The sequence below is a fragment of the Ambystoma mexicanum genome, chromosome 8, assembly GCF_040938575.1.
Source record: "Ambystoma mexicanum isolate Mex_15411 chromosome 8, UKY_AmexF1_1, whole genome shotgun sequence".
Taxonomy (NCBI): domain Eukaryota; kingdom Metazoa; phylum Chordata; class Amphibia; order Caudata; family Ambystomatidae; genus Ambystoma; species Ambystoma mexicanum.
In genome coordinates, this window is record NC_090929.1 from 1,929,402 (window position 1) to 1,946,692 (window position 17,291).

A 17,291-nucleotide genomic window follows, 5' to 3' on the forward strand; every position below is an offset into this window, starting at 1 on the left:
GTTATGCATCATTCCAGCATACGGATGAGTAGTGCACAGAAAACAATCCAACTGTGGCAGTCGCACCGTAGTAAATGGCTGGAACCCCACCTACACTCCCCGATGCACTTAACTGAAGCCTGGGGGGGCTCGCCGGCTCCTCCCTAGGCAATGCCTTATTCCGTGTTGGACGGACATACCACCGTGATCTGCTCCATGCCAAAAAATGATGGGCAGAGTCTCCCCGGACCACCCCACCACCTCACCGCAGGGGCCCGGGTCCAGGCACACCTGCTGTCCTCCAGCCTGTGCCTGCCACGCCACCAATCACCAACAAGCAGCACGGGCCGAGGAGGCACTGAAATAGCGTGCGGAGACTGCGCAGGCACTGGCCCATCTGAAAATCCATGAATCATGGGAAATGTAGTCTTCGGCCCGTCTTAGCACGGGAATAACGTCCTGGGGCCGTTTTGCAGCCTTCTTTCCTTACAATAAAGCGCTTAAGCGTAGGTGCTATATAATAACACATCATTATCATTTGGCCTTGGAAGTCTGCTTGCATTCACAGTAATTTGGTAACATGGGCCTATACTCACTGATCTTAACGATACATATGGGGATCCATTCTTGTATGAAATGTACATCACATTACAGTGACATCGTAACCATATTTTTCATAGTGTACTTAGGAGCCATGCTATGTGATGGCACTTCCTGTTTTGTCAAGGGGTGAAAGGTTGTGCTCCATCGCTCACCGGGATGTCACTTCAGGGTGGGGTCAAATGACATCACTTCCTGTGATGTCATCAGGGGTCAAGGGTCGTGTGGTGTCACTTCCGCTGCCCCTGGCATTTTGGTGAAATGACGTCCCTGCATGTTACATGAGCTCTCCTGCTGCACCATCCCTATGTGGCGGGTTCTTTATTTGGAGGAGCGTGAACCTTCCTTCCGAATATGTGGGAGCGACTAAGTGTAATGAGGGTACTGGAGCCAACCAAAGACTGTTCAATGACGGTCTCCCCTTCAATAAACGTTTTAAAGTAATGGGTGAAAATGATGCATATTAACAAACCTTTTGTGTTACAAAATGAGTAAAACGCCAGTTAGTTTGCAATCAGTTTTGTAGGGTGCAGCATGAAAGCTTTTAGTGAATGCCAAGCCACTCATAGGGCACAGCAGAATGTTCAATGCATTTTCATGATACCTTTGCCCACAATATATGCCAGTATTCAGTCAGTGTAAAAACATTTTCATGCTGGCTGTGTCCATACACATACATGCTAGTTTCACAAATATATGCCAGATTCCCCAAATAAGAACCTACTACTGTTGACTTTGCCACTAATACCAGCAAAAAGCATGCCATGCTACTGTAGGAAAACCCCATCCAGACCTGCTGCACCACCAATGTAGGCTTATATGGCCACTTAAGAACACATTGTTTTGGTTTTGCCATAGTGCTCGAAAAACATCCCATACCAGTGTAGCCAAACACGTCCATGCTGGCTGGTGGCCATTGGAAGCTCCAATGTGGGTCTACCTCCCTCTACCCTTCCTGCACACACACACACACACACAAAGTGCCAGTACTTCTTCCCACAAGTGTTCCTCCTCAAGTCCCACATCCCCAAAAGTGAGGCCATTGTCCCTCCTATCGACTACCCTGCTCACACACATACATGCAACACATTCCCACATAGAGAACCCCTCGCATGCACATACATACATGTAGTGCTTCTATACAGTCAAGCACCACCATCCTGTCCCAAGATCAGCGCCACCTCATCAAAAAGTCAGAAACCCAGAGACCACCCTTCACACTCTAGTACTGGGTGAAGGAATCTCCCAGCACACCCATTGTGACGAATCCACTGCCGGTGCACCAGTGGTCCAGAGATGAACATCGGTTTCTAAACCATCAATCAGCCCCACACCTCTAGTACACCAGAAGGGATCCGAACAGATTGGAACGCAAGTCAATTATAAACCTCCTTGTCCAATTTTGGTAACATGGACAGAACGGCAGGCTTATCTCTGCAAGATCTTGGATCGTTGGTTAGTGGAAACACAGCGAAAATACAATTTTTACCCAATGATATAAGGTGCTGTCCAGTCAAGGTTGTATAATAATATGTACTTTATTATTACTACAACAGACAGTCCTAGCAAACTACAAAATACAACCCACCCTGTAAAGGTACACAGAGGACAGACAGTTTCACGAAAGAAAGGGATGCACTCTGGATACTGATAGGAGGGTAGTTGGTAAAGTAATTAGTCTTACTGTTTAAGGTTATTTGGTTTCTGCACCAAGGGGCAAAGGGACGTAACTCTCGCTAAGGGCCTTCACAGAAGGACTAGGGGGCAGAACCACAATGTACCTGGTGCTTAAGAAGTTCTTGATGCTCAACAGCATCGAGGCGGTTCCAGGCCACCTGGCAGCTCCTAAGACAGAGTTTGAGACAGGAGACAGCTGCGCTTATCAGGCGGCAGGCAGTTCGACAAGCGAGGCTGGGCGGATTGCTGCAGGCTGGCCTACACAGCAGCCTCTGTCAAGAATCATCTCTGGGCTGGTTGCAAGATCTGGAATGATGGTCGAGGCGTCTCGAACGGCTCTGGCAACTCTGGCGTGACAAAAGTGAGCAGTGCAGCCGGTTGCGGTTCAAGCTCTCGACCATCTCAAAAATGTCCTTAAAAGATGGGCGCTGGTTGATGCTTGTGTAGCACTCCTCCTAGCTTTTTCACAGGGCTTGGGACGTCCTTTCAAAGTGGATGGCCCAAATCTTAGGAGAGTGTTTGCAGGCAACAGCCTTGTCCTTAGTTCAGATACTCTCCGGCACTTCCCACATAGGAAGCTTGCGGGCAGAACCTAGCAGGGCACGCTGTGTGCTGGCTGGGTACCAGTTCTGGAGCTACTGGATGGGTCCTCTGAGTCCGGTATCTCCCTCTGTTCCCTGAGAGATGTTTAGGGGAGGGATCTTGCTTCCCTCTTGGAACTCCTGGGCTTCCTTCACTGGTGGAATATGTAAGGTAGACTGTACCTTCAGCCTGGGTCCAAATGAGTCCTTCTTACTCCTTTTGAATTTGTCAGATGATCTGCTAAGGGAGGGGTTCAGCCTTCTTTTAAAGCCAAATGGGCCCCATAGATTGGTGCAGGCTAAGCCTACCTTGATGAACCAATCCTGGGTCCCCTCAAGCAATCTTCTGGTATGCATGAGGTCAGGAGCAGAGTGCTCTGCAACTGTAAAGGCAAGAGGTGACAACATATACCCAAGTCCCACCCATCTTCCTGTCTGTTGTAGATCAAAGTGTCTCTCTGGTTAACTGAGCCCTCTGTGACTCTTGATTAAAGTGCAGGTCTCCCTTGAGGTTTGTGATGAGAGTAGACTTCCTGTCTCTCTCATATCACATACTTCTCCCCTCTGTAAGGGGTCCGCACTACAGGGGTTTGCCTACGGTAAATAGTGGACCCAAACATGCTTTTCAATGCCTTTCTTACAGAGGGGTGGGAACAAGCTTCAAGTTGACACATTGCATACCAAAGGGGTGTTATCCGGCCTTCCTGTTGTCTTTTCGGCAAGACTTGCCTCAACTATCTCTCATTACTATGTACTGCCACCAGCCGAACTAAACAATAGGAAAGCATATCCATGGAGGCTTTGATATTTTAATTAGGCTGCCCATGGACAGAGGATGGTGTGCCTTCCCCCTTCTTGAGATGTTTTGATGTACCCGTGGCTGTCACATTCCAGCTGAATATGACAGGGGAAGACGGCCGTGTGGGCTGTGTCCTCCTGGAGTTTTTGGTTTGGATTTGGATTTTATATAGCGCAAATCCCATGGGGGAACCAAGCAGAAAGCCACATCTAGGCGCAGATCTTACGTGTCATACAATAAACCGTGAATATGAATTTCATGCAGCGAGCAGAGGAAATGTGTGTGGAAGGGCCTCACACATTTTCAGAGGTTGATCTCCCATCATTCATTTTCATTATCAAAAAATCGAGAAAGCCCAGGGCAGCATGCACTCCCCGTGCGGATGGTTGAATTCTTCACACCCATACAGTGAGATACAGGCTATCCACATCTCTCCATAATGTGGTAGATGCACACAATCCTCATCACTGTCTTTCCATCCCCATCACACCTTTGTCATCACGCCTATACCATCCCCTTAACACCAAATACACAATTTCCATCACATCTATACAACTACAGACTATCCACATCCCTTAAATATAAACAGAGACCATCCCTATCAGTCCATATAGTGGGAGCCACACACCATCCTCATCACATTAGAAACAACTCTCATCACCCTGTCACATAATTCCCGTCCCACTTTCACAACAAGAGACTCATCTATTCAATACACCCAGAGAGACCTCCCCATTGCAGATATACAGTCATGGGTGACCACTCCCATCACCCTCATAGAATACAGGGCAGTCCACCCCTGTGTTCCCAGGAGTGGGTTTCAGGATGTATGATGCACATTGTGGCAATGATGGCAAAGAAGTGATAATCTGTTCCATTAGTCAAAAAACTTTTTTCCAGGCTTTACAAACGCAGATGCTTTTCTTTCATTTTTTGCAGGGTTTTCCTGGAGATTTCGGGGAGAGGGGTGTACCAGGCAGTGATGGAAACCCTGTAAGTTACACACAAGTTTAATTTCTTTCTATCTGCTACTTAGGACTGCCTTTACATGTGTGGAAGTATATTTAGCGTTTAGGCATTGTGATAAGTCCGATATAGAAGACGAACAAGAAGACATGTTTCAAGGGTGTTTATTACAGAGAGGAAAACCTCAACTAGCCCTTATCTCCACAATGGAGATTCTTTAGGTTCAAAGGAAATAACAAATAGGTGCTTGTCGGGCGTCTCACATACATTCCGTTCTCTTTCCAAAACCTAGTATAGCCTATTCTTCCCCTACCACCACAACTAGACAATGGCCCTCATTCCGAGTATGGTGGTAGTCATGGCGCTATTTGCGCCATGACTGCCTCCCATACCGGTACCGACTCCGGTTTGGTTCAATGGGGACTTACCGGTCGATTCCGACCTTGGAGGGACGGTAAGTCCCCATTTAGCAAACCATTCCTCATTCCCATTTGAGCCCCCATAGGGCTCAATGGGAATGGGGAGGGCGCAAATAACGGGCTGGTGTATGCCAAGCCCGTTATTTGCGCCCAGGTCCCTTAACGGGTCCCGTCCATAACGCCTGGTCAGAACAGGCGTTAAGGATGGGACCTCATAGTAGGGCGGTAAGGGGTTACCGGCACGAGTCTCCTTACCAGTGCCCAGTATACCTTACCACCCTACTCGGAATGATGGCCAATGCCATTTGTCTTGAGAATGTTTTTTTCACTGTACTCTGGCTTCGGGTGGCTGGTATCTGACACCCACAGAGTATTCTGACTTCAGGTGGCTGGTATCTGACCCCCACACAGTACTCTGGCTTCAGGCGGCTGGTGGTTGACCCCCACACTGTACTCCTGCTTTGGGTGGCTGGTATCTGACCCCCGCACTGTACTCTGGCTTTGGGTGGCTGGTATCTGATCCCCACACTGTACTCTCACTTAGGGTGGCTGGTATCTGACCCCCACACTGTACTCTGGCTTTGGGTTTCTGGTATCTGACCACCACCCACTTCTGTCTTTGATTCTCAAGCTCCCTTTCAGGAGTTGGCCTGATGACAATGTTAAATGTGGGGTCTTTTGAGTCTTTACTTCCTACTGGAGAATGGTACTTGGGTCTGCATGGAAATTGGCTTCATATTTCAAAAGGTTCCTTTCCACTCAAAAGTTGTTTGTGTCCGGGTGTTGACACCCACAGTACGACTCTGGTCCAATTTACCTTATCTTTCTTAGCCCAAGCTGATATATCTGGCACTTCAGATGTTCCTGGTTCCTGTGTTTGTTTCCTTCCACCCCCCTGGAAGGTACGTTCTGTGTTTGCCTCTTGTGAGCTTGCTGGCCTCTTCAGTTCTCCTGTAGGCTGTGGACAGGACTTTGGCGTCGGGTTTGATGGATGTTGGCAAGCTGCTCTGACGATGCTTATTTTCTCCTTTGTCAGCCGGATCTAGGGTCTCTGGCTTCTTCCTGTGCTCTGCACGTTACACAGGCTCTCTGTACACCATTCATCCAACGTGCTCTTGCCTCCAAGTTGCTACGAGGCATACGGTCCCTCATCTGCGTTTCGTCGCAGATTGCTGGACTTCAGCGACTGACAGGGAATGGTATTGCCTGGTCTTGGGCTGGGAATGGTATTGCTTGATCTTGGGTGGGGAATGGTATTGCTTGGTCTTGGGCTGGGAATGGTATTGCTTGGTCTTGGGCTGGGAATGGTGTTGCTTGGTCTTGGGCTGGGAATGGTATTGCTTGGTCTTGGGCTGGGAATGGTATTGCTTGGTCTCAGGATGGGAATGGTATTGCTTGGTCTCAGGATGGGAATGGTATTGCTTGGTCTTGGGCTGGGAATGGTGTTGCTTGGTCTTGGGCTGGGAATGGTATTGCCTGGTCTTAGGCAGGGAATGGTACTGCTTGGTCTTAGGCAGGGAATGGTACTGCTTGGTCTTGGGTGGGGAATGGTATTGCTTGGTCTTGGGCTGAGAATGGTATTGCTTGGTCTTGGACGAGGAATAGTATTGCTTGGTTTTGGGCTGGGAATGGTATTGCTTGGTCTTGGGCTGGGAATGGTATTGCTTGGTCTTGGGCTGGGATTGGTATTGCTTGGTCTTGGGCGGGGAATGCTATTACTTGGTCTTGGGCTGGGAATGGTATTGCTTGGTCTTGGGTGGGGAATGTTAATGCTTGGTCCTGGGCTGGGAATGGTATTGCTTGGTCTTGGGCGGGGAATGTTAATGCTTGGTCCTGGGCTGGGAATGGTATTGCTTGGTCTTGGGCGGGGAATGATATTATTGGTCTTGGGCTGGGAATGGTATTGCTTGGTCTTGGGCGGGGAATGCTATTACTTGGTCTTGGGCTGGGAATGGTATTGTTTGGTCTTGGGTGGGGAATGCTATTACTTGGTCTTGGGCTGGGAATGGTATTGCTTGGTCTTGGGCGGGGAATGTTAATGCTTGGTCTTGGGCTGGGAATGGTATTGCTTGATCTTGGGCTGGGAATGGTATTGCTTGGTCTTGGCTGGGAATGGTATTGCTTGGTCTTGGGCTGGGAATGGTATTGCTTGGTCTTGGGCGGGCAAAGGTATTGCTTTGTCTTGGGCGGGGAATGCTATTACTTGGTATTGGGCTTGGAATGGTATTGCTTGGTCTTGGGCTGGTAACGTTAATGCTTGGTCTTGGGCTGGGAATGGTATTGCTTGGTCTTGGGTGGGGAATGCTATTGCTTGGTCGTGGGCTGGAAATGGGATTGCTTGGTCTTGGGCTGGAAATGGTATTGCTTTGTCTTGGGCTGGCAATGATGGTCTTGGGAAGGGAATGGTATTGCTTGGTCTTCGACAGGGAATGGTATTGCTTGGTTTTGGGCTAGGAATGGTATTGGCTGGTCTGGGGCTGGGAATGGTATTGCTTAGTCTTGGTCTGGGAATGGTGTTTCTTTGCTTGGGCTAGGCATGGTATTGCTCGGTCTTGGGCTGGGAATGGCATTGCTGGGATTTGGGCTGGGAATGGTATTGCTCGGTCTTGAGTGGGAAATGGTATTGCTCGGTCTTCGGCTGGGAATGGTATTGCTCTGTCTTGGGCGGGGCACGGTATTGTTCGTTCTTGGGTGGAGAAGGTTATTACTTGGTCTTGGGCTAGGAAATGTAGTGCTTCGACTTGGGCTGTGAATGTTATTGCTTGGTCTTGGTCTGGGAATGGTGTAGCGTGATCTTGGGCTGGTAATGGTATTGCTTGGTCTTGGGCGGGGACTGGTATTGCTTGGTCTTGGACTGAGAATGGTATTGCTTGGTCTAGGGCTGGGAATGGTATTGCTTGGTCTTGGGCTGAAAATGGTATTGCTTGGTCTTGGGCTGGGAATGGTATTGCTTGGTCTTGCACTGGGAATGGTATTGCTTGGTCTTGGGCTGTGAATGGTATTGCTTGGTCTTGGGCTGGGAATGGTATTGCTTGATCTTGGGTGGGGAATGGTATTGCTTGGTCTTGGGCTGGGAATGGTATTGCTTGGTCTTGGGCTGGGAATGGTGTTGCTTGGTCTTGGGCTGGGAATGGTATTGCTTGGTCTTGGGCTGGGAATGGTATTGCTTGGTCTCAGGATGGGAATGGTATTGCTTGGTCTTGGGCTGGGAATGGTATTGCTTGGTCTTGGGCAGGTAATGGTATTGCTTGGTCTTGGACGAGGAATAGTATTGCTTGGTCTTGGGCTGAGAATGGTATTGCTTGGTCTTGGGCTGGGAATGGTATTGCTTGTTATTGGGCTGAGAATGGTATTGCTTGGTCTTGGGCTGGGAATGGTATTGCTTGGTCTTGGGCTGGGATTGGTATTGCTTGGTCTTGGGCGGGGAATGCTATTACTTGGTCTTGGGCTGGGAATGGTATTGCTTGGTCTTGGACGGGGAATGTTAATGCTTGGTCTTGGGCTGGGAATGGTATTGCTTGGTCTTGGGCGGGGAATGTTAATGCTTGGTCTTGGGCTGGGAATGGTATTGCTTGATCTTGGGCTGGGAATGGTATTGCTTGGTCTTGGGCGGGGAATGATATTATTGCTCGTGGGCTGGGAATGGTATTGCTTGGTCTTGGGCGGGGAATGCTATTACTTGGTCTGGGCTGGGAATGGTATTGTTTGGTCTTGGGTGGGGAATGCTATTACTTGGTCTTGGGCTGGGAATGGTGTTGCTTGGTCTTGGGCGGGGAATGTTAATGCTTGGTCTTGGGCTGGGAATGGTATTGCTTGATCTTGGGCTGGGAATGGTATTGCTTGGTCTTGGCTGGGAATGGTATTGCTTGGTCTTGGGCTGGGAATGGTATTGCTTGGTCTTGGGCGGGCAAAGGTATTGCTTTGTCTTGGGCGGGGAATGCTATTACTTGGTATTGGGCTGGGAATGGTATTGCTTGGTCTTGGGCTGGTAACGTTAATGCTTGGTCTTGGGCTGGGAATGGTATTGCTTGGTCTTGGGTGGGGAATGCTATTGCTTGGTTGTGGGCTGGAAATGGGATTGCTTGGTCTTGGGCTGGAAATGGTATTGCTTTGTCTTGGGCTGGCAATGGTGGTCTTGGGAAGGGAATGGTATTGCTTGGTCTTCGACAGGGAATGGTATTGCTTGGTTTTGGGCTAGGAATGGTATTGGCTGGTCTGGGGCTGGGAATGGTATTGCTTAGTCTTGGGCTGGGAATGGTGTTTCTTGGCTTGGGCTAGGCATGGTATTGCTCGGTCTTGGGCTGGGAATGGCATTGCTGGGATTTGGGCTGGGAATGGTATTGCTCGGTCTTGGGTGGGAAATGGTATTGCTCGGTCTTCGGCTGGGAATGGTATTGCTCTGTCTTGGGCGGGGCACGGTATTGTTCGGTATTGTTCGTTCTTGGGTGGAGAAGGTTATTACTTGGTCTTGGGCTAGGATTGGTAGTGCTTCGACTTGGGCTGTGAATGTTATTGCTTGGTCTTGGTCTGGGAATGGTGTAGCGTGATCTTGGGCTGGTAATGGTATTGCTTGGTCTTGGGCGGGGACTGGTATTGCTTGGTCTTGGACTGAGAATGGTATTGCTTGGTCTAGGACTGGGAATGGTATTGCTTGGTCTTGGGCTGAAAATGGTATTGCTTGGTCTTGGGCTGGGAATGGTATTGCTTGGTCTTGCACTGGGAATGGTATTGCTTGGTCTTGGGCTGTGAATGGTATTGCTTGGTCTTGGGCTGAGAATGGTATTGCTTGGTCTTGGACTGGGAATGGTATTGCTTGGTCTTGGGCAGGGAATGGTATTGCTTGGTCTTGGGCTGAGAATGGTCTTGGGCTGAGAATGGTGTTGCATACGGATGAGTAGTGCACAGAAAACAATCCAACTGTGGCAGTCGCACCGTAGTAAATGGCTGGATACACCCTCCAACCCCACCTACACTCCCTGATGCACTTAACTGAAGCCTGGGGGGGCTCGCCGGCTCGGAATGCCCCCCCAGGCGGGGAATGGTATTGCTTGTTCTTGGGCGGGGAATGGTATTGCGTGTTCTTGGGCTGAGAATGGTATTGCCTGGTCTTGGGCAGTGAATGGTATTTCTTGGGCTTGGGCTGAAAATGGTATTGCTTGGTCTTGGACTGGGAATGGTATTGCTTGGTCTTGGGCTGGGAATGGTTTTTCTTGGGCTTGGGCTGAAAATGGTATTGCTTGGTCTTGGACTGGGAATGGTATTGCTTGGTCTTGGGCTGGGAATGGTTTTTCTTGGTCTTGCACTGGGAATGGTATTGCTTTGTCTTGAGTGGGGAATGTTATTTGCTTGGTCTTGGGCTGGGAACGGTGGTCTTGGGCTGGGAATGGTATTGCTTGGTCTTGGGGGGGGAATGGTATTGCTTGGTCTTGGGTGGGGAATGGTATTGCTTGGTCTTGGGCTGGGAATGGTATTGCTTGGTCTTAGGCTGGGAATGGTATTGCTTGGTCTTGGGCTGGGAATGGTATTGCTTGTTCCTGGACTGGGAATGGTATTGCTTGGTCTTGGGCTGGGAATGGTATTGCTTGTTCTTGGGCTGGGAATGGTATTGCTTGGTCTTGGGTGGTGAATGGTATTGCTTGGTCTTGGGCTGGGAATGGTATTGCTTGGTCTTGGGCTGGGAATGGTATTGCTTGGTCTTGGGCTGGGAATGGTATTGCTTGATCTTGGACTGGGAATGGTATTGCTTGGTCTTGGGCTGGAAATGGTATTGCTTGGTCTTGGGCAGGGAATGGTACTGCTTGGTCTTGGGCTGGTAATGGTATTGCTTGGTCTTGGGCGGGGAATGGTATTGCTTGTTCTTGGGAGGGGAATGGTATTGCTTGGTCTTGGGCTGTGAATGGTATTTCTTGGTCTTGGGCTGAAAATGGTATTTCTTGGTCTTGGACTGGGAATGGTATTGCTTGGTCTTGCACTGGGAAAGGTATTGCTTTGACTTGAGTGGGGAATGTTATTTGCTTGGTCTTGGGCTGGGAATGGTATTGCTTGGTCTGGGGGGGGGTGGTATTGTTTGGTCTTGGGCTGGGAATGGTATTGCTTGTTCTTGGGCTGGGAATGGTATTGCTTGATCTTGGACTGGGAATGGTATTGCTTGGTCTTGGGCTGGAAATGGTATTGCTTGGTCTTAGGCAGGGAATGGTACTGCTTGGTCCTGGGCTGGTAATGGTATTGCTTGGTCTTGTACGAGGCATGTTATTGGTTGGTCTTGGGCTGAGAATGGTATTGCTTGGTCTTCGGCTGAGAATGGTATTGCTTGGTCTTGGACTGGGAATGGTATTGCTTGGTCTTGGGCTGAGAATGGTATTGTTTGGTCTTGGGCGGGGAATGGTATTGCTTGGTCTTGGGCTGGTAATGGTATTGCTTGGTGTTGGGCGGGAAATGGTATTGCTTGTTCTTGGCCGGGGAATGGTATTGCGTGTTCTTGGGCTGAGAATGGTATTGCTTGGTCTTGGACTGAGAATGGTATTGCTTTAGTCTTGGGCTGTGAATGGTATTGCTTGTTCTTGGGCTGAGAATGGTATTGCTTGGTCTTGGCTGGGAATGGTATTGCTTGGTCTTGAGCTGGGAATGGTATTGCTTGGTCTTGGGCGGGCAAAGGTATTGCTTGGTCTTGGGCGGGGAATGCTATTACTTGGTATTGTGCTGGGAATGGTATTGCTTGGTCTTGGGCTGGGAACGGTATTGCTTGACCTTGGGCTGGGAATGGTGTTGCTTGGTCTTGGGCTGGGAATGGTATTGATTGGTCTTGGACGAGGACTGGTATTGCTTGGTCTTGGACTGAGAATGGTATTGCTTGGTCTTGGGCTGAGAATGGTATTGCTTGCTCTTGGACTGGGAATGGTATTGCTTGGTCTTGGGCTGGGAATGGTATTGCTTGGTCTTGGGCTGAGAATGGTATTGCTTGGTCTTGGGCTGAGAATGGTATTGCTTGGTCTTGGACTGGGAATGGTATTGCTTGGTCTTGGGCTGGGAATGGTATTGCTTGGTCTTGGGCTGAGAATGGTATTGCTTGGTCTTGGGCTGGTAATGGTATTGCTTGATCTTGGGCGGGCAATGGTATTGCTTGTTCTTGGGCGGGGAATGGTATTGCGTGTTCTTGGGCTGAGAATGGTATTGCCTGGTCTTGGACTGAGAATTGTATTGCTTGGTCTTGGGCAGTGAATGGTATTTCTTGGTCTTGGGCTGAGAATGGTATTGCTTGGTCTTGGGCTGGTAATGGTATTGCTTGATCTTGGGCGGGGAATGGTATTGCTTGTTCTTGGGCGGGGAATGGTATTGCGTGTTCTTGGGCTGAGAATGGTATTGCCTGGTCTTGGACTGGGAATGGTATTGCTTGGTCTCGGGCTGGGAATGGTTTTGCTTGGTCTTGCACTGGGAATGGTATTGCTTTGTCTTGAGTGGGGATTGTTATTTGCTTGGTCTTGGGCTGGGAACGGTGGTCTTGGGCTGGGAATGGTATTGCTTGGTCTTGGGGGGGGGAATGGTATTGCTTGGTCTTGGGTGGGGAATGGTATTGCTTGGTCTTGGGCTGGAAATGGTATTGCTTGGTCTTAGGCTGGGAATGGTATTGCTTGGTCTTGGGCTGGGAATGGTATTGCTTGTTCCTGGACTGGGAATGCTATTGCTTGGTCTTGGGCTGGGAATGGTATTGCTTGTTCTTGGGCTGGGAATGGTATTGCTTGGTCTTGGGTGGTGAATGGTATTGCTTGGTCTTGGGCTGGGAATGGTATTGCTTGGTCTTAGGCAGGGAATGGTATTGCTTGGTCTTGGGCTGGGAATGGTATTGCTTGATATTGGACTGGGAATGGTATTGCTTGGTCTTGGGCTGGAAATGGTATTGCTTGGTCTTGGGCAGGGAATGGTACTGCTTGGTCTTGGGCTGGTAATTGTATTGCTTGGTCTTGGGCGGGGAATGGTATTGCTTGTTCTTGGGAGGGGAATGGTATTGCTTGGTCTTGGGCTGTGAATAGTATTTCTTGGTCTTGGGCTGAAAATTGTATTGCTTGGCCTTGGACTGGGAATGGTATTGCTTGGTCTTGCACTGGGAATGGTATTGCTTTGACTTGAGTGGGGAATGTTATTTGCTTGGTCTTGGGCTGGGAACAGTGGTCTTGGGCTGGGAATGGTATTGCTTGGTCTGGGGGGGGATGGTATTGTTTGGTCTTGGGCTGGGAATGGTATTGCGTGTTCTTGGGCTGGGAATGGTATTGCTTGATCTTGGACTGGGAATGGTATTGCTTGGTCTTGGGCTGGAAATGGTATTGCTTGGTCTTAGGCAGGGAATGGTACTGCTTGGTCTTGGGCTGGTAATGGTATTGCTTGGTCTTGGACGAGGAATGGTATTGGTTGGTCTTGGGCTGAGAATGGTATTGCTTGGTCTTCGGCTGAGAATGGTATTGCTTGGTCTTGGACTGGGAATGGTATTGCTTGGTCTTGGGCTGAGAATGGTATTGTTTGGTCTTGGGCGGGGAATGGTATTGCTTGGTCTTGGGCAGGTAATGGTATTGCTTGGTGTTGGGCGGGGAATGGTATTGCTTGTTCTTGGGCGGGGAATGGTATTGCGTGTTCTTGGGCTGAGAATGGTATTGCTTGGTGTTGGACTGAGAATGGTATTGCTTGGTCTGGGGCTGTGAATGGTATTGCTTGTTCTTGGGCTGAGAATGGTATTGCTTGGTCTTGGCTGGGAATGGTATTGCTTGGTCTTGAGCTGGGAATGGTATTGCTTGGTCTTGGGCGGGCAAAGGTATTGCTTGGTCTTGGGCGGGGAATGCTATTACTTGGTATTGTGCTGGGAATGGTATTGCTTGGTCTTGGGCTGGGAATGGTATTGCTTGACCTTGGGCTGGGAATGGTATTGCTTGGTCTTGGGCTGGGAATGGTATTGATTGGTCTTGGACGAGGAATGGTATTGCTTGGTCTTGGGCTGAGAATGGTATTGCTTGGTCTTGGGCTGGGAATGGTATTGCTTTGTCTTGGGCTGGAAATGGTATTGCTTTGTCTTGGGCTGGCAATATTATTGCTTGGTCTTGGGCTGGGAATGGTGGTCTAGGGCAGGCAATGGTATTGCTTGGTCTTCGGCAGGGAATGGTATTGCTTGGTCTTGGGTTGGGAATAGTATTGCTTGGTCTTGGGCTGGGACTGGTGGTCTAGGACAGGGAATGGTACTGCTGGGTCTTGGGCGGGGAATGGTATTGCTCGATCTTGGGTGGGAAATGGTATTGCTCGGTCTTCGGCTGGGAATGGTATTGCTCTATCTTGGGCGGGGCATGGTATTGTTCGGTCTTGGTGGAGAATGTTATTACTTGGTCTTGGGCTGGGAATGGTAGTGCTTGGACTTGGGCTGTAAATGTTATTACTTGGTATTGGTCTGGGAATGGTGTAGCTTGATCTTGGGCTGGTAATGGTATTGCTTGGTCTTGGGCGGGGACTGGTAGTGCTTGGTCTTGGACTGAGAATGGTATTGCTTGGTCTTGGGCTGGTAATGGTGTTGCTTGGTCTGGGGCTGAAAATGGTATTGCTTGGTCTTGGGCTGGGAATGGTATTGCTTAGTCTTGCACTGGGAATGGTATTGCTTGGTCTTGGGCTGTGAATGGTAATGCTTGGCCTTGGGCTGAGAATGGTATTGCTTGGTCTTGGACTGGGAATGTTTTTGCTTGGTCTTGGTCTGGGAATGGTATTGCTTGGTATTGGGCTGGGAATGGTTTTGCTTGGTCTTGCACTGGGAATGGTATTGCTTTGTCTTGAGTGGGGAATGTTATTTGCTTGGTCTTGGGCTGGGAACGGTGGTCTTGGGCTGGGAATGGTATTGCTTGGTCTTGGGAGGGGAATGTTATTGCTTTGTCTTGGTTGGGGAATGGTATTGCTTGGTATTGGGCTGGGAATGGTATTGCTTGGTCTTGGGCTGGGAATGGTATTGCTTGGTCCTGGACTGGGAATGTTATTGCTTGGCCTTGGGCTGGGAATGGTATCGCTTGTTCTTGGGCTGGGAATGGTATTGCTTGGTCTTGGGCTGAGAATGGTATTGCTTGGTCTTGGGCGGGGAATGGTATTGCTTGGTCTTGGGCTGGTAATGGTATTGCTTGGTGTTGGGCGGGGAATGGCATTGCTTGTTCTTGGGCGGGGAATGGTATTGCGTGTTCTTGGGCTGAGAATGGTATTTCTTGGTCTTGGACTGAGAATGGTATTGCTTGGTCTTGGGCTGTGAATGGTATTGCTTGTTCTTGGGCTGAGAATGGTATTGCTTGGTCTTGGCTGGGAATGGTATTGCTTGGTCTTGAGCTGGGAATGGTATTGCTTGGTCGTGGGCGTGCAAAGGTATTGCTTGGTCTTGGGCGGGGAATGCTATTACTTGGTATTGTGCTGGGAATGGTATTGCTTGGTCTTGGGCTGGGAATGGTATTGCTTGACCTTGGGCTGGGAATGGTATTGCTTGGTCTTGGGCTGGGAATGGTATTGATTGGTCTTGGACCAGGAATGGTATTGCTTGGTCTTGGGCTGAGAATGGTATTGCTGGGTCTTGGGCTGGGAATGGTATTGCTTTGTCTTGGGCTGGAAATGGTATTGCTTTGTCTTGGGCTGGCAATGTTATTGCTTGGTCTTGGGCTGGGAATGGTGGTCTGGGCAGGGAATGGTATTGCTTGGTCTTCGGCAGGGAATGGTATTGCTTGATCTTGGGCTGGGAATGGTATTGCTTGGTCTTGGGCTGGGAATGGTGGTCTAGGACAGGGAATGGTACTGCTGGGTCTTGGGCGGGGAATGGTATTGCTCGATCTTGGGTGGGAAATGGTATTGCTCGGTCTTCGGCTGGGAATGGTATTGTTCTGTCTTGGGCGGGGCACGGTATTGTTCGGTCTTGGGTGGAGAATGTTATTACTTGGTCTTGGGCTGGGAATGGTAGTGCTTGGACCTGGGTTGTGAATGTTATTGCTTGGTCTGGGAATGGTGTAGCTTGATCTTGGGCTGGTAATGGTATTGCTTGGTCTTGGGCAGGGACTGGTATTGCTTGGTCTTGGACTGAGAATGGTATTGCTCGGTCTTGGGCTGGGAATGGTATTGCTTGGTCTTGGGCTGAAAATGGTATTGCTTGGTCTTGGGCTGGGAATGGTATTGCTTGGTCTTGCACTGGGAATGGTATTGCTTGGTCTTGGGCTGTGAATGGTACTGCTTGGTCTTGTGCTGAGAATGGTATTGCTTGGTCTTGGACTGGGAATGGTATTGCTTGTTCTTGGGCTGAGAATGGTATTGCTTGGTCTTGGACTGGGAATGGTATTGCTTGGTCTTGGGCTGGTAATGGTATTGCTTGGTCTTGGGCGGGGAATGGTATTGCTTGGTTTTGGCTGGTAATGGTATTGCTTGGTCTTTGGCGGGGAATGGTATTGCTTGTTCTTGTGCTGAGAATGGTATTGCTTGGTCTTGGACTGGGAATGGTATTGCTTGGTCTTGGACTGGGAATGGTATTGCTTGGTATTGGGCTGGGAATGGTATTGCTTGGTCTTGGGCTGAGAATGGTATTGCTTGGTCTTGGGCGGGGAATGGTATTGCTTGGTTTTGGCTGGTAATGGTATTGCTTGGTCTTTGGCGGGGAATGGTATTGCTTGTTCTTGGGCGGGGAATGGTATTGCTTGGTCTTGGACTGGGAATGGTATTGCTTGGTCTTGGACTGGGAATGGTATTGCTTGGTCTTGGACTGGGAATGGTATTGCTTGGTATTGGGCTGGGAATGGTATTGCTTGGTCTTGGGCTGAGAATGGTATTGCTTGGTCTTGGGCGGGGAATGGTATTGCTTGGTTTTGGCTGGTAATGGTATTGCTTGGTCTTTGGCGGGGAATGGTATTGCTTGTTCTTGGGCGGGGAATGGTATTGCGTGTTCTTGGGCTGAGAATGGTATTGCTTGGTCTTGGACTGAGAATGGTATTGCTTGGTCTTGGGCTGTGAATGGTATTTCTTGGTCTTGGGCTGAAAATGGTATTGCTTGGTCTTGGACTGGGAATGGTATTGCTTGGTCTTGGGCTGGGAATGGTTTTGCTTGGTCTTGCACTGGGAATGGTATTGCTTTGTCTTGAGTGGGGAATGTTATTTGCTTGGTCTTGGGCTGGGAACGGTGGTCTTGGGCTGGGAATGGTATTGCTTGGTCTTGGGAGGGGAATGTTATTGCTTGGTCTTGGTTGGGGAATGGTATTGCTTGGTCTTGGGCTGGGAATGGTATTGCTTGGT

At 49.4% G+C, this 17,291-nt stretch overlaps 1 protein-coding gene across 2 annotated transcripts in view; it reads left to right on the forward strand.

Annotated features, from left to right (window-relative positions):
- The window catches only part of COL27A1 (collagen type XXVII alpha 1 chain), a 1,990,256-nt gene that overhangs the window by 785,829 nt on the left and 1,187,136 nt on the right, over positions 1-17,291 (forward strand). For both annotated transcript variants that reach the window (XM_069609095.1, XM_069609096.1), the window contains exon 13: positions 4,576-4,629. In XM_069609095.1, the coding sequence (XP_069465196.1) occupies positions 4,576-4,629 (54 nt within the window). The remainder of the gene's footprint in view (positions 1-4,575; positions 4,630-17,291) is intronic.